Genomic DNA, 23,519 nt, shown 5'->3' with positions numbered 1-23,519 from the left:
CACCTTTCGAAAGCGTTCGGGTTCTATCAAGACTTCTTGAGAGTACGGGTTTCTATAGCTCAATTAATATTTATTGACAATAATATATCACTTTGTATTGACCTATGTGTTTTCACTCCTACTTCGTAAGACGTTGTGACACATAATATAATATGTGCCATCTGGTGGTTAGGCACGAGCTCTTGACGTGACTATAACGATCGACCGGTATTAGCCAGAATTTAGAGGATCGCATCGCACACTTGTGTGTTCTCTTCCTCTCTAGTCAGTAAACAATCGGTTACTGTCTTAAGATGCAATGCGTGAAGCTGGTAAAGGGGTTAGTTATTCCAAGTTAAGCAGTTGACACAAACCGAAAACGTGTCCATAAGAATTACGTATAAATAGCACACTTAATTCGTGTCAATAAGAAAAGTCGAATTCATAGAAAAAAGATAATTATATAATAGAAAGAATATATTGCTTCGAGACCATCGTATGATGGTTGGAAGGCCAGCTTGAAGTTTCAGTATTACATTTTCCTGAAAAATGAACAGGACAGCCTGGTTATTGGAGTTGAACAGTGATGGACAACATCAAAATGTTTCTAACACTCTGTCGAAGCTAAACATCACGTGGTGCGTCTCATTTCTTCGTCATCTCTCGAAAAATGGAAATAAAACTCGATATTTGGGACTAGAAACTTTTTCCGAGGAGAATAACTTCCAAAATTACTGTATTGAAACCCTCCAGAGATTTCACCTTTACATACGCCCATATGTTCTTCCATGGTGGCAACAGTTTTTGTGGGCTACCATCTTTGGTGTAATGATAAGCATGGCAACAGGCGGCAACATTATTGTGGCGTGGATAGTTGTCGCACATAGGAAAATGAGAACAGTAACAAATTACTTTTTATTAAATCTTACGATAGCAGATCTGTTACTGGCCGATTTTAATGCCATTTTTAATTTTGTCTACTTACTTGGAAGCCACTGGCCATTTGCATCCGTGTATTGTACGATTAGTAACTTCATTGCTTACTTAACCGTCTCGACCTCAGTATTTAGTATAGCAGCCCTGAGTGTAGACCGGTAAGTTCAATGCTTAATAACTTTTCTTTTAGAATGTTTGGTTCTTGTTTCCTGCACGGCAGAACTAAAATAAAAAAATACACAATTTAAATTAATTACCTTTAGCAAAACGAACAAATGCATTTTTAATGAAAGTACTTTCCATACAGCTAGTTTGGCTAAATAACGTTCTTTCCTCAGCTAAATTACGAAACTATGATGCCTGTTAAACCTGTGAAATGCATTCACATCTGTAATTATTATAACTCTGTGTAATTCATTTTAAATGTTTCAAGATGTATTATTAAGCGTGATTCTCCGAACACATTTTACTAAACGTATATTTTACCAATTAGGTTATTCGTATTTTTACCAAGAATGGTTCATCCAAACCTTAATGCCTCTACTAGAATAAATTTTGTAAATATATGGTATAACTATGGATTTTGGTAGTGTTGGCGCATTATAAGAGTGACAGTCAATCCCTTAGCATGAATTATAAGGTCTGCTGACTGACTCAGTAGTTCAAAATTATGAACGACAGCAGTAGCTAGCCTTATTAGTTTTGAATGGTAGCAGTAGATAGTAGTCTTATTAGCTTTTAATAGCGACAGTAGTCAGCCTTATTAGTTTTGCCATACATAAAAAAATATAAATCCCTATTGTTTACGAAATTCATTACGTGCAAAGCAAATTTTTTATTAACTTACTTTATCATTATACCGATAATTGAATAATAAACACATTAATCGTGAAAGACACATATTTCAGCCCATAATATCCTGAGGACACTAAGCTGAAAGCATAGTGGACAATTTTGTTATTGTTTTCACCATAGTTTGTTTCTGTGTACTCCCCTTTCCGATGTCTTTCACGTACTAACTTTCTTAGGTATATTGGTACTATTATTGTCAGCATAACTAATAATTATTTATAAAATCAAATACAAACTATTCAAAATATTTACGTATAGAAAGTTTTACTTAATATCAAACACACAAATTATGCATCACCGTAGAGGATATATGAATCACGTTCTATCGATACTTTTGGTGATCACGAGAAAGCTTTCGTCTGATATAGACCAAATAATTTGCGTATTTATGTGCAAAATACATTGTAAAAGTAAAAACACTACATATCTAAAAATGAATTATTAAAATATTTCACTAAATCAAACGTTTTCGAAAGTATTTAACAATTAATATGTGTAATTACATACGGTTACGGTTATGTAATGAAATAATTTGGATGTAGTATAATTAACGCATCTTACATGTCATCTTTAAGACCAGACGTTTTGCGTAATTGAATTGTAAGAACTACCAGCAATGGTATATGTTTTTTTAGACATAAAAATAAGCTATTGAAAGCAATCATCTTTATCTTCCAATGATAGATTTACTGACAGGAGATTTCAGATACCGAAATTCCACACTACAAATTAATCTAGTGTACTCTTTATGAAAACACAAGGGAAAAAAAAGTTTCCTTTGAATTTATTGCTTAAACAGATTACATATTTTACGAAAAATGTTTTTACGTAATACATTTTGTAAACCGTAAATATGTATGTCAGAGTTCCATCTCTTGATCGATTTAAGATATAATTAAAGCCGCAGCTATTAACAATTCCGTCTTGTTTAGTGACTTAATAAAGTAGAGATATTGATTAGGTATAGTTTTGAGTCTATTTTATGTTTTGACACTGTATTTACCATAGGAACGAATTTTGGTAACCGTTCTAGATTGGAACAAAATCATTGTTTTGTGTAACAGATAGTAAGCCACTGCCAGCTAACTACACACAAAAAGCTATTAAAAGACATAACAAACCATAGTGTTCATTAATTTGTAAAACTAATCCACTACATTTCACATATCATTTACATTTTAATTAGTATGTTATATAAAAAATGGTGTTCTACGTTTGAAAAGTTATTTCGACAGAGAGCTTTATAGAAGTTTTAAGCCTATTTAAGAACAATGTTTCATAGAAATGTAGCTCTACAGTATTCCATCATGATATACGCGCGTGTGTTTTTCTTATAGCAAAGCCACATCAGGCTATTTGGTGAGTTCACTGCCGGGAATCGAACCCCTGATTTTATGGTTGTAAATCGGTAAACTTGTCGCTGTGGAATTATGCTGCCACTATAATGATTTATGTTTTTTACTGATACCTTACTTGTTAATATAAAGCTTTAAAAAAAGTCTAATGCTGCATATATTTAAATACATTATTATGCATAGCTGATTACTCTGTAACAGTAAGATTTTAATATTAGTTATAAAAAACTCTTAAAATTACATTACAACTATTTTTTCCATCACACAAACATTTGAAAAAATCATCAAAATTAAAAATTCAGGTAAGCCATATTCGTCTGACGGGCACAGCATGGCCAGGTGGCTAAGGCACTCAACTCGTAATTTGAACTCCCCCAGCTGAAAGGGCGAGCATGTTTGGTGTAAGGGGTTTCGAATTACGAGTTGAGTGCCTTAGCCACCTGGCCATGCTGTGCCCGTCAGTCGAATTCCGTAAAATTTTATTTTCGCAGGTGCGTAAAATATAAAGTAAAAATAACATAAAATTATTCTTCGTTTCTTTTTTTCTTAAAACTTAGTTTCTTTTGAACTCTCAACACGAGGAAGTCATGAGGAAAAAAAAGGTTTGGCTGTTTAAGCATGCAGCGTTCTCTGTAGTAAAGTCAGCAAGCATAGCTGATGAGTATCCTTGGGTTTGTATATTTTGCATAATTTGAAATGTATATCTATTGTCAGTTAGCAATTGACAAAAGTGAGAATAATAATATTAATAATAATAATAATAACTAATAATAGTTATCGTTGGTATTATAATCATGATACGTACGTAGTTTTAGTTATATCAAAAAATTGTAGTCTGAAAGGTTTCTTAATAACAGAAGTTACTCCTCTACATTCTGACCCATTTAGTGTGCATGTGTTATAGAAAAAAATTGATATTCTTCTATGAAAGAAGTATTGAGGTTATGTATATATAAAAGTCTGACATATAGTTGAATAATTTCAATTACGGTCGAATGTTATTCAAGAAATTCTTAAACTTGTCAACAAACTGACTTTACTAAAACTGAAAACATGATCAACAATGAAGATTTTTTCAGTTGTTGATTTTTCTCCTGTTCATTTAATCTTACACAACTCAATGGCGTAAAAGAAAAAGGTATTTAGGAAAGATATCGGCATGTTCAACTTGAGCGGCATGCTATGTGACACAAATTAAAGGGTCAGGTCACAAACTCCTACGAACAAACCATTCCTAATTTAGAACTCTGACCAGAAAAATGACAACTGATCAGCAGTACCTGCCGACTATTGTCTGATTTGTATTAACGAAGTAGTTGGATCTGGCTGTTACACTTATAATGCCCGAACAATTAAATATGCGGAATGTGTTCAATGGCATATCGTGGTTGAAACCTAGAACCTTCTGATCTACAGTCGAGCATGCAAACCGCTTGGCTACGCCCAGCCCATTTTGTTTGTTACTAAACACAAAGTTATACATTGTTTCCACTGCAAGGATTGAAACCTGTTTTTATCACTATAAGTCTTCAAATTTAGCGCTCGTCCATTTTGAAAATATAAATTACAGTGTTTCTTCAATCGACCTGAGTGTTTCTTGCAAATATGCTAGTCCTAAGATCGTATCTAGCAAAATTCATGAATGCATTTTGTACCGATATGGAAATGTATGCAACAGACAGACCTCAGGCTTAACTAACAACCGAATCACTGAGAGCAAACAAACGACTTGAATATTCAGTAAACGCTAAACAAGCGCCAGATTTGTGAAAAAACCCACAAAAAACAGCCTTTTAAAACCTTAGATTTATGGAGTATAAAAACCAAAGATTTCATATTTATTTCTTGCCTCTTCCTTATTGAAATTTTTAACACATTCACATTTCCATTATGATAGCATATATATAATTTTTGATTACTCAATATCTTTATCTTGTTCTGTTTCGTTCAACGCTACACAGAAAGAACACAATCTAGCCGTTTTGCATGTTACTAGTGCAATATTTCAAAGCAGTAGTCATGTCAAATCTTATTGTTTAAAGTTGTTTATAAGAAGTGATATCGCATGTCTTCATGATATCTCTAAATATCGTGCTTCTATTATTTTGCGGAGTCATTTTTGTGTTTCGTTTGCTTCTTTTAATTTCGCGCAAAGCAACAAGAGGGCTACCCGTCCTTAATTTAACAGTATAAGAATAGAAAAAAAATAGCTAGTCATCACCCACCGCAAACTATCGAGCTACTCTTTAACCAACGAATAATAAGATTGACCGTAACATTATAAAGTCTCTACCGTCAAAAGGTCGAGCATGTTGGGTATGACGAGGATTCAAACCAGTGACCATCACATTATGAGTCGAGCGCCCCAACCACCTGACAAAGCTGAGTCAATTTCGTGTTTCACTATTGTTTTTTCTTTTCCTGTGTTGAAAAACTGGGCTAAGACATGTTAATCTTTCAATCTTCTGTTGCGACGTTGTGTTATATATCAATGATGAACACTTCGAACAGTTGTAGAAGTTGTGCACCGCTCTTGCATCACCCTATTTATAATATATTATCAATCATCAGCTCAGACATGTCAGTTGAATGTGTGAATATTACATTACTACCGCTAACTTCAAAACACGTGAAGAATACCAGACTAACAAACTTTCTTGAATTAGGAAATTATTGTTATGTATTGTAATTTACCTCTTACGAGTTTCCAATTTATTATGTTACATATTATTATTTCGAACAGCCTGAAACCGAGCTAACTTCTAATTCAAATTTAGAAATTAATTAAATCCTCATAAGTATCAAATTTATGATATATGCCAACAAAATTGATACAATTTTCTTTCTTAACTATTTTAATATACAAACAACGATACAATTGATAATAACAGTTATTACAAATAATGGTTTATAAACTTACAAACAATACTGAGTCATCTATCTGGTCTGGAACTGAATGTTTTGTCGACGATTCACGGAGAGCGGATTAATTCTATGCTGAAACACAGGTACATTTCTCTTGACGGAAAAGTTAGTTGTCTCAATTCGTGGCCAGTCTCACTCAGTTTACAAGCTCACTTTTCACCTAGGAAGATATCTAATGTCCTCGTAGAAACACTAATGTCCAAAGTCAATTCTGTAAAGTTGAACGGTTTTTAATGTTCGAAAGCTATAAACGTTCCTGTTCAAATATTTGTAGTTTTCCAATTGACAAGTGTTTACCACAATTATAGCTTCCGAGGTTTATAGGATACTGACTGTAGCAAACCAACAATATTAAACTGTCTCTTGACTCGTCAGTTTATAAACATTTACGGTGAAGTTTTAAAAAGTTTGGTTAACAACAATGTAAGACAAATATTGTTGATTTTTACACTCGAGAATCTTCTACAACTTTAGAGAATAGGCAGGAATTTTGCAATACATATTTAACAACATAAGTTACATGCATTTCTATAATAAATACTTAACAGTAAATCCGTTAACGTATGTATTAAACCATCTAAGAAGTTGAAAGGTTATGTTTATATTATGACAACATGCGAAGCTGGAAGGTTGCTTATAAAATATATAGATAACAGCGACCATACTTTTTACATGTACCCCAGCGGCACAGAGGTATGTCAGCGGACTCATACCACTACAAACTGACTTTCGATATCCGTAGTGGACAAAGCACAGATAGCCCACTTTGCAGCTTTGTGTTTAATTAAAAAAAAAACGAACTTTTTGTATAATTATTACGTCTAGCGTAATAAAAAATATGTTTCATCTGTTTGCAATATATAGAATATACATAAAACTGAATAAAATATGGTTGACTATTGTAGAACGTAAAGAACGCACGAAAACAATAGAAAAAACGAAGTTTTCGCAATATCTATAAACATTCTCTTTTTTGGAGAAACATATACTTTGTCCGGTTTCTATTAGTTTGTACTGACTATGGTTCAGAAAAAAAAATGTTAGAATTTACATCTTTCTCATAAGACCAGGTATAGATATTTATTTGTTTTGTAAGATAACCAACTCAGTTTCAAACAATTATTGTCCTCATATAGAAAGACATTTTGAAAACCCTTTTGTTACCAACAAACTGAATTTTTTTAGCGCTTAAAAGACACGTCAAATTGATTTCATGTCAATTGTCGTATATTTTGAGAAAAAAAAAACATTTTATTGAAAATACACTGAAACTACCTACAGATTAATCTTTCTTACAATGTAACGTAGTATGAACCAAACCGATACCGGTTTAGTTTTAAAATTTAATCTGATTAAATTAGTTTCAAAAAATAGCAAGCTGTTAAAAGAGTATGTACACTGACACTGGAAAAGATTAGTGTTAATGAGACAGCAATGTCCGTGCGCCATCTAGAGTACTTTATTAACAATACATTTTTATCCCAGTTTTCTAGTGTCGGTATCATTTATTATCAATAATAAAAATGAAAAGCTACAAACTGGAAAATGGTTTTTATAATGTACTATATGACAAAGTTTTGAGCAACTGCTCTCCGTTTGTTCGAAATACAAAGTTATTAAAAGGGACTTACAGAAATAAGAACACGAAGTATGCTTAAAAACAAACTTGCATATTAGCTAAAGCACGAAATCAAAATATTATTTCAAAACGAAATACTATTGATTAAAACAACACACAAAAATGAATAAAAACTTCATAGGTGATGTTTTTTAAATGAGCTATACAACATGCTTATTGAGAGAAATATATGTATTCATATCAATGACATGGGCAGTTCGTTTGTTTGAAGTTAATCACAAAAATCATTCTTTTCAATTTGTCTGCGGATGATATTGGACGAAAGAACACTTAGTTAATGTTATGTGAGCGAAAGGAGATAGATTTCAAATGCTTATTTTCCACAAATCTTTCTCAATCTGTTAGGAAAAAATGCACAGAAATGTGGAGAATTCTATCTGCACTTTATATGTGACTTGTATCACAAACGTTTTACCCTATATTACTATATAGTTCCAGTAATCAGAAAAAATACTCTTTTAAAAGTAGAATTCATTACCCTTAACGGATTTACTGTTATACACGTATTTTAATATCTACGTTTGTTTCAGTTTATTGCATGTGACATATATTGTTGGACGTGTATCGTGCAAGACTTGAGAGCAAGAAACAATATTACCGTTTCTTAACGCGTCGATTTATAATATTTTGGCAATATTCTCGAAAGTTCACTTGGCCCAACAATACTGGTAATCACTTTTATTTGCATACACACATAGTACATTGTTGATTCCTTCGTTCGAGAATCTTTTACAAATTTAGGGAAGCCAGGCATGGCCAAGTGGGTTAAGACATTCGACTCGTAATCTGAGAGTCATGGGTTCAAACCCCCATCACACCAAACATGCTAGCCATTTCAGCCATAGGGGCGTTATAATGTTACGATCAATCCCACTATTCGTTGGTAAAAGAGTAGCCTAAGAGTTGGCGGTGAGTGGTGATGACTAGCTGCCTTCTCTTTAGTCTTACATCCCTAAATTAAATACGGCCATCGCAGATAGCCCTTGAGTAGCTTTGCACCAAATTCAAAACAAACCAAACACCTATATATATCATAACAGTCTTGTCGTTCATTAACACTACTTGAGTAATTCAAGATTACCCACATTATTTTTTATCCTCACTTACAGTTTTAATATTATTTTTTTAGGTTTATAAGAATAAAATTACTTATTTATTTAAATTACTTTAATCTTAAAAATTGTTCTCATAACTAACTGTTTATATTGCAAGTTTCCTTGCATAATTTTTGAGGAGAGAAATCAGAGTCATCTATTATATTATGTTTTGCAGTTTTGAAAGTAAGAACAAATAGTGGTTTTAGATCATTTTTACATAGATATATTACAGATGTTCAGAACAATGATAAATTGGTAGTAACATTTTCCGAGTTGCCAAACGTTCATTTATATTCAGCAATGATTCTTGATCCTGTATTCCCCACAAATTTGTCTTGTCTGACAGTCGCAGTACCAAATAAATCTACATGTTTGCATGCAGTATCTATTATTTTCTTTATTACAATTGTCTACTCTTTTTATGGTTTTTCTTTAGTTTTACATTATGTTTTTCGGTTTTTATCTAGTTTTTCATTGAAAAATTAGTTTTGTGATGAATATATTTTAGAAATTTAAAAACTATTTTTCAAGAACACAAAGTAAATGTATCAGTGTCTTAGGAGTTTGTGATATATGACAAAGACTTCGGCTTGGTTTGTTTTTTCTCCAAAAATAGAAGTTTCCTTCTGTTGTATTTGTTTTGGTTGTTTATTTGAACACAAAACTACTCAATACGATATCTGCACTGCACATATTACAGACATCGAACCCCGAATTTTAGTACAAGCCCTCAAGCCTACCGTCGTCCTCAAGAACATTTACATTGACGATTATAAAACAAATTTTATCAAAAAACACAGAGCGAGTTTCATACTTATGCATTCGTTTCAAAAGTTCTTTTTTATTCAGCAAAATCTAATTGCTATACAATTATTTCCTTCTCAAGTTCCCCACCAGGATACAGAGATAATTTTCAAGACTTCAAATGCTACAATCTGAGGTTCGATTCCCCGCGGTTGGCGGAGCACAGTTCTGGTGTAGCTGTTTGTTAAAAACCAAAACCGTCAATAATAATATTCTCGAATATATACGAGTCTAATAATTTTCACCTACGAAAATTTTAAAATGGCTGAAATTATAAAGTTACAATTTATCTCGGATTTCATATTTACTGTTTTCTTTACGCCTACTGTGAAAGCACTTATACACAGTATTACTAAACCCTAAGCAGTGTTGTATTATTTCATTTTTAACTGAAAGTATTACTAGGTCTATCTTGTTTCTTTTACTAAAATGGAACAGTGGTGAATCAAACAGCTACTTACATTCTTTTACATATCGCTGGAATACTCTTGTAAACAGTTTGTGGTAAACTACGGTATTGTGAGATTCGAAGTCTCCATCATAGCTAAACATTTGTTCATTGAAACTCTATTCGAGGGCTACAGTGCTCACTAGCCGTCTCTAATCTTGAGGAGTCATGCTAGAAGGAAAATATTTAGTCAACGCTGTCCGCCGTCAATTTTTGCGATACTCTTGTCAGATCACATAATTGGATTTAATAGACTCATATATGGCGCATCATTCACGGCATCAAAGCGTGGAGCGCGCTTTTTCTTAAAAATTTTTTAGGCGGTAAAAATGTGCGAACTGGTGGAAAAGGTCTACATTGAACCTGATCCTTCCTGGTCCAAAGCATGGACTGAATCCCGATGAAGAAGATGTGTGCGCGAACTAAACCCTTCTATATGCCGAAAAAAATCTAGATCCCTATTGTGCTCAAACTAGGAGACATTTGATGCTCAGTCCGACACGTTATAACATCTCGCCCGGCTTAGTCTTCTAGCATTTCCGGACAATCATTTCCAGTTGAGTTCGTTAAGCGTAAGTGCCAATACATAGTTCCATGCTAAAATACATTATTGTCAATCTCATTGTATCTGCCAATATTTTAATGAGGAAGGTCTTGTTATTGGGCGAGGTTCATCCGTTTATGTTTTTCCTTCATTTCTTTCGTTGGAATTGAAATTTTCAAACGGATAATGATACAACTTTCTGTTAAACTAGCAAAAAGTAACTTATTGTATTCTATAAGTTACGTAATCATAAAATTAGTTATTAAAAACAAACGAATTTAACGCAGTTTCGTCATTAAAACAAAGATGTAAGTAACATAATTAATTGCCATTTGGTATAAAAAAAACGCTTACTACGTAAAATTTCAGGAAAATCTTAAACATCCATTGACCTTTCAATTGTTGCCAAGATAGCTCGTAGAGAGTCCAGTAAACTTTATGAAAACTATTTGCATGTACTATTTTACGGCTGTGACGTCACATATCCGTGGTATAACACCCCGAGTAACACGTATAACTTGTTCCTTTCCTAAAAGGGCCCGGCAAGACCAGGAAGGTTAAGGCATTCGACTCGTAATCTGAGGGTCGCGGGTTCGCATCCCCGTCGCACCAAACATGCTCGCCCTTTCATCCGTGGGGGCCTTATAATGTCACGGTCAATCCCACTATTCGTTGGTAAGAGTAGCCCAAGAGTTGGCGGTGGGTGCTGATGACTAGCTGCCTTCCCTCTAGTCTTACACTACTAAATTAGGGAGGCTAGCACAGATAGCCCTCGAGTAGCTTTGTGCAAAATTCAAAACAAACAAACAAACTTACACTTCTAAATTAGGGACGGCTAGCGCAGGTAGCCCTCGAGTAGCTTTGCGCGAAATTAAAAAACAAACAAACAATCCTTTCTTAAAAATTGACACAAAATTAATCAAGGGCTATCTATCTGCACTAGATGTCAAAATTTCATGAAAGATTATGTTTGCTTTTTCTTTTATATTTTCTTTCTAACTTATGAGCACCTGTAATGAATAAACAGAAACACATTTGAAATGCAGTTTTTATATTTTGAAAGTGTCTTTTTCTATTATGTAGCTAATTTTAAATTACTACTCAATCATATAAAAAACACAGTTGCTACTGAAACCTTTTCGTTAATGAGTTTGGCTACAAAATGGCTGAATTCTCTTTCTCTCTAAGTAAGTGTAGTTTCACACTGGATTTTATTCTATGTTTTTATACAACTGTTAGAGATGTTTCCAGACAGGAAAGATCTTGCATTTAAACAGTCTTTCTTTATTAAATCTTTTACTAAGACGCTCTGAAAATAATCACCGGTACTGAAGCAACTTCGATTATATTACTAAACAACCATTAAGGGTCTGTTTCAGAGAAAAACGTAATGTGTATAATTTGGACATACGTCTCTGAAATATGCAACTATAAATATCAGTTAACTTTATTTTAGTAACGAATTTTATTGTCTGTAATCATCATCAACTCATTGTTTTTACGACTTTACCGTAAAACAGAAATCAGAAATCGAATATATATATATATACATTGACAAACATATGAGATTTACGCGCTTTGAGTGACTCAACAATTTAATTTTCTATTATTTGATTTTCAGATTTAGAAAAAAATATTAACGGTTGAAATTTTTTGTTTACGACTACTACTATATTTATTAGATTAACAAGTCCTGAGAAAAAAGTTTAAATTTCGCGCAAACCTACAAGAGGGTTATCTTCGCTAGTTATATCTAGTTTAGCAGGGATAGGGAAGGCAGGCAGTCAGCACCACCCACTCCGAACTCTTGGGCTATTCTTTTACCAACGAATAGTAGGATTAACTGTTACACCATATCGGCCTCAGAGTTAAAAGTGCGAATATGTTAGGTGAGGAGGATTCGAACCCTCGATCCTCAAATTGTGAGTCTTAACCACAAGGTCATGCCAGGTTGCCGAGTAGGATAAGTAGTTTCTTTTACGAATATTCTTTTAATGAATAATAAACTGTATTTACTGATAATTTTGTTCTCTCATGATTAAACTGGAAAACAATATTTCAATGTTCAATGCTTAGCTCACAAATCTATGTTTCTTGTTACAAACGCGTATTTGGTTTTGTGTGTTAGCCCCATCTCCAAAGGCTGTACGATAAGTCTGAAGGCTTATAATGCTAAAGACGGGTTTTAACATTTCTAGTCAAAAGAATCCACCGCTAATTCTTAGGCTAATATTATCCTTCAAATAGTGGAATTTCACTGTCACCTTTATAACACATATTTGGCACAAACTTATCAATTTATTTATTTATTTATACGGTAATGACCCGCAAACCTTGAACATGCAGATTCATATTATGGCACGCTACCCCTTGAGTCACGACCAGGCCCGGCATGGCCAAGCGTGTTAAGGCGTGCGACTCGTAATCTGAGGGTCGCGGGTTCGCATCCCCGTCGCGCCAAACATGCTCGCCCTCCCAGCCGTGGGGGCATTATAATGTGACGGTCAATCCCACTATTCGTTGGTAAAAGAGTAGCCCAAGAGTTGGCGGTGGGTGGTGATAACTAGCTGTTTTCCCTTTAGTCTTACACTGCTAAATTAGGGACGGCTAGCACAGGTAGCCCTAGAGTAGCTTTGTGCAAAATTCAAAAACAAACAAACTGAGTCACGACCATCTGTGTGATTTCTTTAGAAATAAATAGAAATAAGACATTGGGTATTAATCTTCAACATCTATTTAGTTTACAATATTGCAGAAAAAGAGAGTAATATGTATTCTATTAATATTTATTTAAACATAACTCACAAATATAGTGACAGACTTATATAACTATCATTACATGGAGAAGTCGCATGTCGAGAACCATAAAAAGAGTTGCATATAGTGAGATTCAAAAAGTGGTTCTGTAGAATCATCGTTTTCCTGTACTTCATGTGGCGTGTTAGGGGAAGACTCTTACAGCCTATTAAATCCACTGTGAGTACCACAGCCACTTCAGCTCTCTCGATCAGTTTGTGTCTTCTCGACAAAGGTATTGTTGCACTCCAAGAAAAAAATCAAGGAATCTTCGTGATATATACTATGTGATCGCTGTTTATTTAGTATGATTAAAATTTACATATTTTACTATCTAGGGAGCTTAAAGACAATACACATCAGATACTCTACCTAACGAATGGAACGCTATTGTGTCACATCTATTTCACTAAACAAATAACATATTATTACATCTTTTTCTATATACTTCTACGTATTTATTTTACTTGCAGAAAACTCTTAATTCATAAAAAATATATTAAAAAAGTAATTTTTCATCATAGTTCGCACATTTTTTCATTTCAGATGGGTGAATCATCGAATAACTTAGCTGAACGAAACACTTCAACAACAGTACATATGGTCACTTCATTATACCAAGGGGTGATATAGGTTTAGGATATTAGAAAACTAACAATATTATTAGTGTGAGAAAAGAACAACAAAAGAAATACTCTTTAATGCTGCACTATAGACTCCAAGCAAAATATGTGTATGGTAATACTTCAGCTATGTTTGCAGAAGAAAGTATTTGCGTCGTACAAAGGCTTAATAGAACAACAGGATTGCTAGTCATCGGAATGTCAGCAAAGCATGCTTTGTTTAGAGTAGAAGGAACAATGCACTATAATCATTGTAACTAATAACGGATCACAAAAGCTATTACCTGGTTGATTATTAGTTTTCATTTATGTGTTTGTTTCTTTATTAAGTTTCGCACGTTACTACTCAAGAGTTTTCTGCACAATCCTTCCCTAACTCGAAGTGATAGAGTAGAATGTACACATAAAAATCATTTACTGCTTTGTACACAGAGAAGAGAGAAAAATATTTATGGCTACAAAGTATCACCAGAATAGTCTGGCACCTTCAGGTAAAACAAGTGGCACGAGTGAACTCCTAACTACATAATACAAAAAAAAACAACTAGTTGATGAATAGATCAGTATTTGATTGGTCAAGCTTAACAAACCTGCAGAAAATAACAAAAATTAGTTATTGCTTTTATTATTTTATACTTTTAAAATAATTGTGCCAATATTTTGGGGCATAATTTTTAATCTTATAAATTAATTTGGCAAATTTTCAGTTAATTTTATAACAAGATTCCTCATATATAGGAAAAAATATTAATTATTTTGCCATTTGCAACATGTTTTTACTTTTTATTTTCTATAGTCTTGTTTCGTTCAACAATATATTTCCCACATATTTCTCCAAATAACCCTATTTCACACTATATTCCGGGTTATGCTCAAACTATGATCAATAAATCTCATAAAATTAAATTAAACCTGGAACCTCATGAAATTAAAGCTCTCATATCCAAAAAAAAGGGATAACAGATAAGCAGGTAAAGACAGCCCCCCGTCGTAATTATAGACCGTTTTGATTACGTCACGAAAATGAATGAAATCCTTCAAGACAATATTTACTTCACCTCATTAAAAACAAACTGTAGTAATTTTTTCTACATGTAAAGGAATTGGAATTTCTTTCAAACTACCTGTATAGCTTTTTCAAACCAACTGATTCATGAACCCCACAAATTTATAGTCTTTTCTAAGTTCATAAAGCTGGTTTCCCTCTACCTACGAAGCCTTGAATTTCGATGTAAGAAAATAATGAACTTGATTAGTTTCTTCTCACTTCGACTCACTCGGTGTTATCACTAGTTTCGATATGAAAATTTTGCTCATACAATTTCTAATTTATGAAACAGTAAGTTGTATCGCTACATAAACTGCCATTTTACTAGATCTTCACTTTTTTTTTGGAAATTCTAATAAAGTGTTCCCATTTAACTACTTCCTGGAACAGCTTTCAGTAGGAAGGGTTTAGTTACGACCAGGTTGAACGAATAAGCATGAGTAATCTCATTTGTTCATGACCAATATCGACACCAGAGCTATTTCTATCTTGACATTAAATTTACCAGTTAACCTGAAGAAAAATATACACGGAACGTTCTTGTTAAAAGACATGATAATAATAAGTTCCACAATTCCAGTTACCATAAAGACATTCAACCAGGTGTACACGTAACCCTAGAACTTTTATCATGACCCTTCTAAAAAGTAAGCAACGCATAAATTCTATATCAAGTAAAGAAATTCTCAACAGCACCTCGACAACTTGAAAACAGCAGTAACCTTTTTTTTCCTTATAATCCTTTAAAAGTCTACTCTGAACGTAACAAAAAATTCAAAATGAAGGATTAACACAAGTAATGTAGTAACGAACTTCCTATTTGTTTTACAATTCCTTTTATCCCAATAGTGTTACAGTTACTCAGAAAGTTTGGTGAACAAATCTCAAATTAACTTGTCTATACAGAAAACTAGAACAACTTCTATCAAAGAAATATCAAGATTCTGATAGTTCTGTGTATCAAATAAGTTGGAAAGAATGCGATGAGTTTTACAATAAGGAACCTACTGCCAAGTTCCAGCCCATGTTAAAGATTATAACAAATCCTCTTCCATGTTTATGAACATATATTTAAATATGGTCATTGGTTTCAACCTAACAATGTTGAATTCTCAACAGAGAAAAATATATGTAAACCTCCTCAAAACAAAAGAAGCTACAGCTTACAATAAAAATATTCTTGTATTCAGTTGTACGCTTTCTAGCTGTTGTTTAAAACTTCTATAGATGAATTGTCATATGCATGTGCTTTATCTTTCATATTTTAAGGTACATTTATAGCGTAGTACAGACTATATTAACCTACAGAAAACAGCATATATCAGAAATATGTTTCGAGCATGTTTGAAGTCTAACAACCTTTGAATAAAACAACTTCCACATTTTTTTCTTTTCACGTAATTTCCAGTTTGATATAATTATATTAATTTGGCTGATTTTCAGTTGGTCTTGTGAAAAAATTCCTAATGTAGAGAAAAATAGCAATAATTGTTTGACATTTCCAACATCTTTATTATATTCCACAATCTCGATTAATCAAACACCAATGTTTTTATTCGCTAGATTTTCATATAATCTAGAAGTCCACTCCTTGAAGTTATCATACTTGATAATGTTAGGTTAACGTAGCGAAACGTTGTAAAAATACATATTATATTTTATATATCCGACATAACAGGGTATTTCCTTTATTCATTTAGAGAAAAGTTAACCAACACTGTACAATCTCTTGGACTGTTGTTGTCAGACCTAAATAACACAGGCAATGAAACCAATAAATCACTTTAACAAGATATATGATCCTTCAATATTCATCATTTGGAAGCGAGTATAGAAAGTTAGCTTTCGTATCGTTTGTTTTGTTTGTTTTTTTTAATTCGCGCAAAGCTACTCGAGGGCTATCTACGCTAGCTGTCCCTAATTTAGCAGTGTAAGACTAGAGGGAAGGCAGCTAGTCATCACCACCCACCGCCAACTCTTCGGCTACTCTTTTACCAACGAATAGTGGGATTGACCGTAACATTACAACGCCCCCATGGCTAAAAGGGCGAGCATGTTTGGCGCAACGGGGATGAGAACCCGCAACCCTCAGATTACGAGTCGCACGCCTTAGCTTTAGTAAACAAAGTACTTAGGAGTGGTGTGCACATGTTTCCAATGTCGTGTTACGTAGTGAGCAATAAAATTCAGAAGGTAGAACCAGTATCTTTTCTAAACCGAAATAAATGTTCAATGTAAGAGATCTAAGATACAACAAATTCATTCTCTTTGTTGTTCGCGTAACTCTAAACGAAACTCATCTAAACATTTTTATCATTCGATATACTACATTTTTAGAACACTTTTGTATTAAAAAGAGTAAGTTATATTATTTTAACTCCGTATTTGCGCTAATGAATTTTTTAATTGAGAAAATGAGCACGTTTTTATATGCATATTTATTATATATACCCTTTTGAAACGTAGTAAAAGACATTCAATAGCACATGCACAGTATGTTCGAAGTATATTGAATTTATTTTTATCAAATTATTGAAAGCATAATATATTATCTTTCGAGGACTCGGAATGGCCAGATGGTTAAGGTGTATGACTCCTAATTGGAGGGTCGCAGATTCGAGTCCCCTCATACCAAACATGCTCGCCATTTCAGCCGTGAGTGCATTATGATGTTACAATCAATCCCACTATTAGTTACTAAAAGAGTAGCCCAAGAGTTGGTGGTGGGCGATGATGGCTAGCTGCCTTCCCTCTATTATTACACTGTTAAATTAGGAACGACTAGTGCAGATAACCCTCGTGTAGCTTTGCACGAAATCCAAAAGCAAACAAATACATCGTCTTTTGTATTTTAAGCTCTGGTATGGACGATATAAATTGTAATACATGATTTATTAAAGAGCTGAACATAACTGGAAAACTATGTAACGTATCTTTGTTTTAAACCTCAGCACGGTTCTAGTACTTTTTCATGCAGTAAAGCTGTCTTGAGAAACAAAACATCTCGAATACAAAAATACATTGGAATGCTGTTATTATAAAGATACAAAATAAGATACAACTATTATTATTGCTTAGAAAATGTGGTAACTTTCCAACTAAGTGTCACAATTTGACCTATTTAAGATAGAACCCAAAATTCATCATTTTGTTTGTTTGTTTGTTTGTTTGGAATTTCGCACAAAGCTACTCGAGGGCTATCTGTGCTAGCCGTCCCTAATTTAGCAGTGTAAGACTAGAGGGAAGGCAGCTAGTCATCACCACCCACCGCCAACTCTTGGGCTACTCTTTTACCAACGAATAGTGGGATTGACCGTCACATTATACACCCCCACGGCTGGGAGGGCGAGCATGTTTAGCGCGACGCGGGCGCGAACCCGCGACCCTCGGATTACGAGTCGCACGCCTTACGCGCTAGGCCATGCCAGGCCAATTCATCCTTTATCTGCACGACTTAAAAAATACGTACCAAATATTTCTTAATAATTTAAATAAATTAATTTATCGATCTATGCTCCCAGACCATTTTCGTTTCTTATTCCATTTACAACAGTAAATGTTATGCAAATAAATCAAACATTTATATTAGTAATTCCAAAATTTAACCACGTGAAATGAAAGACAAAAACAATGGCATTTCTAATATAAGACGTCTTAATGAGAACCGTAGTTACCTGCCAAGTTTTAAGTGCATGCTTAGTTATATAAAAATTTAGTTTAGAAAGTTAGAAAAAGTAGTACATCTTAATACCTAAAATAATTGACTTTGTTTGTAGAAAGTATAACGTTATCAGGCGAAACAAGTCTGAAAACATGTTATCAACGCTACACTATGGCATTTATACAGAACATGTTCTCGAAGCTCTCTAAAATCCACTAATATTGATGGTGTACGGTAATAAAAAGGTGGGTTACTAGATATGTTTCAAACTTAAAATAACCTTCAAGTCGGGGTGGATACAATATATAAAGGTCTCCTTTCAGTGATGTAGTGGATTTAAATAACTATCTTTGTCTTTTAGTATCTGAGATTAAACAAAACAAGAATAAATAATATTTTTAGTGCACTTTCTAATAACACAGACATGCAATCATTTTAGGTGAGCTTTAAAATAGTCTAACTTTGTTTTGCAATCAAACTTAATCGATGAATAATTTTTACAAAAAGCAATTTACTGGTGTTTTAAAATTACATATTTTCATGATAAATGTAATTTTGAAGAAGGGTGGGAGTAAATTTCCTGCTAACTTGTGATTAGGTAATAAATAATAAAAGTAATATTATGCGTAACTTTATAAATTATTCAGAGTTTATAATTAAACATGTAAGGATAAGTTTAACCGGTGATGAATTTCCTCGAATATACTGCAAGTATTAATGATAGAAACGTTTTATGTACAACAGTGATGAGCCTAGATATGAAATTGTAAGCAAAAATACTTCAGTAAAATCTATCATTTTTACAAGCATTTGATTCAAATAACATTCACATGCAACACTGAATGTATAAATTAAGTGTGCCTTAGGTCCTTAGAGTTTGCTCCACATTCCATAATGTTAGAGCTACGCTCATGTACAACTGTATATATTGCACTAAGTTTGTTTGTTTATGCGGCACAATCTTTGTTGTCCCCACAAGGGGTATCGAGACCCGGTTCCTAGCTTTGTAATTCTGCCGACATACCTCTGTGCCCCTGCAACAAATCTTCAAACTATGTACGAGATAATCAAAATAAAATATTGCATTTTGGTGAAAATTATATATATGATGATAAACGTAAAGCACAACAACAAAATGCATTATATAGTATTTCTTGTTTTGTTTATTAGCATTCGTTAGTGTTTCTTGTAAAAGTAAGACAATTTACTTCATAACTGCAAGATAGGTTTTCAATTTTACTCATGAATATCACATATCGGCTTGGGTGGAGTTCATATGATTTTTAAAACCAGTTTAAACAGATTTTGTTTTCTTAGCTGGAAAATTCTTGTTGCAGATGATCACAAAGAGCCTTCCACAATCCAACAAATAATAACTTTACTAATGCTTTTTTATTTAGAATTATTTAGCTGCAATATTTTGTTGTAGTGTAAAACCATACAGAAAACTCTCTACGTTCTGCCCATCGCAGAGGTTTCAACTCAACTTTTGGCGTTGAAATTTCGTAAACTTACCTCTGATCCACTCACTGGTGGAAGTGGTTCCGAAACATGTAAATCCAAATATCGAGCTCTTAGGGTTTCGAAATTATAAAACAGTTTGAAAGAATTCTCATTCATGCAATAAGAGAAAGAAGAGCTGAACCAGTAACCGCAATATAAATTCTAGGTATCATTTTGTAGTTCTATTTTGTATCTGTGGTAAAGCTAGTAAGGCTACCTGTAATCGTTCTTAATTTTGAACAGCTAACCCGAGGAAAGGGACACTATCAACTGTACCACCCAGCATCCAGATAAAGAAATTAAATATCACTCCTATAACGCACTCACAGCTTAAAGTGCGATAAATATTTTGTAGTATTAACTGCTTTCGAACATGACTCGCCAGCTCCAAAATTCAGAGCTCTCATCCGTGGAAGCTAACTTCAGGCATTATCTTGATGTCTTAAGTTATATACTTATTACTGAAACCTATTTAATTATCACTAATTATAACCTTAAATGTGTAAAAAACTGCTAGAAATTTTAGTTTTTAAGGTTTATTTTACAGTTAGTTAACAAAAAATTAGTTTTATAAATCCGTTATTAACCTATCGTTATTTCAGATTGAGAAATCTTGAGCGTTTACGTTTATTAACTTTAGAAAAAGTGGGTGAGCAATCTTTATAAACTGTTTCTTTTTATGCTAGTAATTACAAGCAATAATGTAAATTTTACTATCACTACTATCTACTGGCCTTAAGGCTTTCATAATTCATTATTAGTGGTATACGTTACAGAAAAATCTTCAATATTTTGTTTTGCTGACCTTATGACTTTCATTATATGCTATTTACGACATGCAGTACATGAAAATCTACAATCATTTGTTTTAATGATCTTACGATTTTCATTAAATGCTACCAATGACATACTGTACTAAACAAGCTACAATAATTTTTTACTGACTTTACGACTTTCATTAAACGCTATTAATTACGTGCAGTTCTGTAAATCGTAAAGCTGTTATAATTTATTTGATTGCCTACACAACGTTTATTATACGTTTTGTGGGATTTTCAAAGAGCATTAATGCAGATCAGTGTTTTTCTAAAATGTGGAACAGGAGGGGAAAAATAATGAATCTGTTGAACGCAGGAACTTACTTTTCAACCGTTTTAAACAATGAATTTAAGAATTATCTTTCACTGAATAGTTAACTTTTTAGTCGGCAAATACCTAACTGAGGAAATAATTAATTTTTTTATAAGAAACATTTTTTTAGTTACTTCTACTCATTTCCAAGTAGATTTTGGTTCGCTCTAAGTAGATAACCCGCTTTAAAGGAAACCTAATATTAATATTATAAAAACTATAGTAATGTGTCTCATCGACCTTTCACCTTTCGTTACACGCGCTGTTAATGGCATCTACATTTTGAACCACTGTTCAAGGGTCATGATCAAATGAACGAACGGTTACTGACCTAAGTTCATAAGACATTTCTCGTAAATAGTCTTGAATATTTTAATATTAGGTACTTTTGAATAGTTCACTATTCTTCAACAGGCTTTTTATGTAGTGTATATACATTTTGGTACAAACCAAAGTTGACACTATCATTCCTAGGTTATGATTGGCTATTCTAGATGACGTGAAACTCAGTTGAAATAAAAATGTATCTCAGAACGGCTGATATGGATACTAATACTTTTTACTAATAAAGCAGGAAACAACGTTTCGACCTTGCTAGGTCATCTTCAGTTTGTTTTTGTTAACCTGTGATTAACAGGTTAATCAACAATAAAGTCTGCTTTATTAGCAAAAAGTGTTAATACCTATATCAGCCGTCCTGAGATACATTTCTATAATCGGCTAGTTCTCACGGCCAACCATTCTGAACAACCGATTTATGTGACGTCGACATCCGTGCCTCTATGTTCCACTACATTTATTAACCATAACCCTTTGTTCTACTGAAGAAGAATAGTGACTTTTCGAAAGCGCTAGAGTTTTCGGTTTGGTTTGGTTTTGAATTTCGTGCAAAGCTACAAGAGGGCTATCTGTGCTAGCTGTCCCTAATTTATCACTGTAAGACTGGAGGAAAGGCAGCTAGACATCACAACCCACCGCCAACTCTTGGGCTACTATTTTATGAAAGAATAGTGGGATTGATCGTTACATTATAACACCTCCACGGCTGAAAGGGCGAACATGTTTGGTGCGACAGGGATTTGAACTCCCGACCCTCAGATTACGAGTCCAGTGCTTTAACCACCTGGGCATGCTGGGCCCAGGGTTTCAGGTCTCTTTTAAAAACCATTGCAACTTTTACGTGTGATTCTGTATGTTGACTTCTTAACCAGAAATAGTATTAGGCAAATACACAATGTCATGTAAAGTTCAGATCCACTATTACAGAACAAGAGTTCTATACATTGAAACAAGTTTCGACACTTTCAAGTATTGTCTTCAGTCCAAAATACACTGCTGGCCAAAATATTAAGGCCAATGAACACAAAAACAAAATATGCATTTTGCGTTGTTAACCACTTATTTCAGTAGAGCTTCCAAAGATGAAAATAAAAAAAGAAAAAATTAAAATAAAAACCTTTTTAGCATTTAATAGGGAAAATATGAACACTATGAAAGTAGCCTAAATACTAGCTGGTAAAAAGTTTAACACCATACCAAAAAGAAGTCCTAAACAGGGTAGAAATTCAAAAGAATCACGTTATATGCCATGAAAAAAGTTCTTTGTACTGCGGGCATTGTGGATTGCAGCGTTGTCCTGCTGAAAGATCCAGTCATTTCCACACAAGCGAGCGCCTTCAGTCAATAAGGATGCTCTCTCCAACATGCCAATGTAGCCAGCTGCTATTTGACGCCCCTGTATAACCTAAAACTCCAATGTTCCATGGAAGGAGAAAAAAACCCAGATCATGATGGAACTTCCTCCACTGTATCGTTTAGAAAATGTCTCCGGTGGGATATCCTTATCGTGCTAGTAACGTTGGAAGCCAACTGAACCATCCAGGTTAAATTTTGTCTCATCAGAGAACAAAACCTTCTTCCACTTTTCTACGTCCCATGTTTGGTGCTTCTCAGCAAAGTTTAATCGAGCTGTTTCGTGATGTGGAAGGAGGTATGGCTTTTCAAAACGTTTACGGTTTTTAAAGCCTTTCTCTCGTAGATGCCGTCTTATTGTTCTTGAGCTGTATTTTGCGTCCGTAAGGGCCTTAATCTGGTTCGACGATCGGCTGGTGTCTTGCCGGACAACCTGTCGAATCCTCCTGCTCAACGCCGGCGAAATTTTCTTGGGCCGACCACTTG

At 33.8% G+C, this 23,519-nt stretch overlaps 1 protein-coding gene across 1 annotated transcript in view; it reads left to right on the top strand.

Moving 5' to 3' along the window:
• Positions 1–549: 549 nt before the first annotated feature.
• Positions 550–23,519, top strand: part of LOC143246007 (tachykinin-like peptides receptor 86C) — a 36,296-nt gene continuing 13,326 nt past the window's right edge. Inside the window, exon 1 of the mRNA XM_076492254.1 lies at positions 550–1,073. Within this exon, the coding sequence (XP_076348369.1) occupies positions 808–1,073 (266 nt within the window). The 5' untranslated portion in view covers positions 550–807. The remainder of the gene's footprint in view (positions 1,074–23,519) is intronic.

Source organism: Tachypleus tridentatus, chromosome 3 (assembly GCF_004210375.1).
Source record: "Tachypleus tridentatus isolate NWPU-2018 chromosome 3, ASM421037v1, whole genome shotgun sequence".
Lineage (NCBI taxonomy): Eukaryota > Metazoa > Arthropoda > Merostomata > Xiphosura > Limulidae > Tachypleus > Tachypleus tridentatus.
This window is presented reverse-complemented; position numbering and strand designations above follow the sequence as displayed.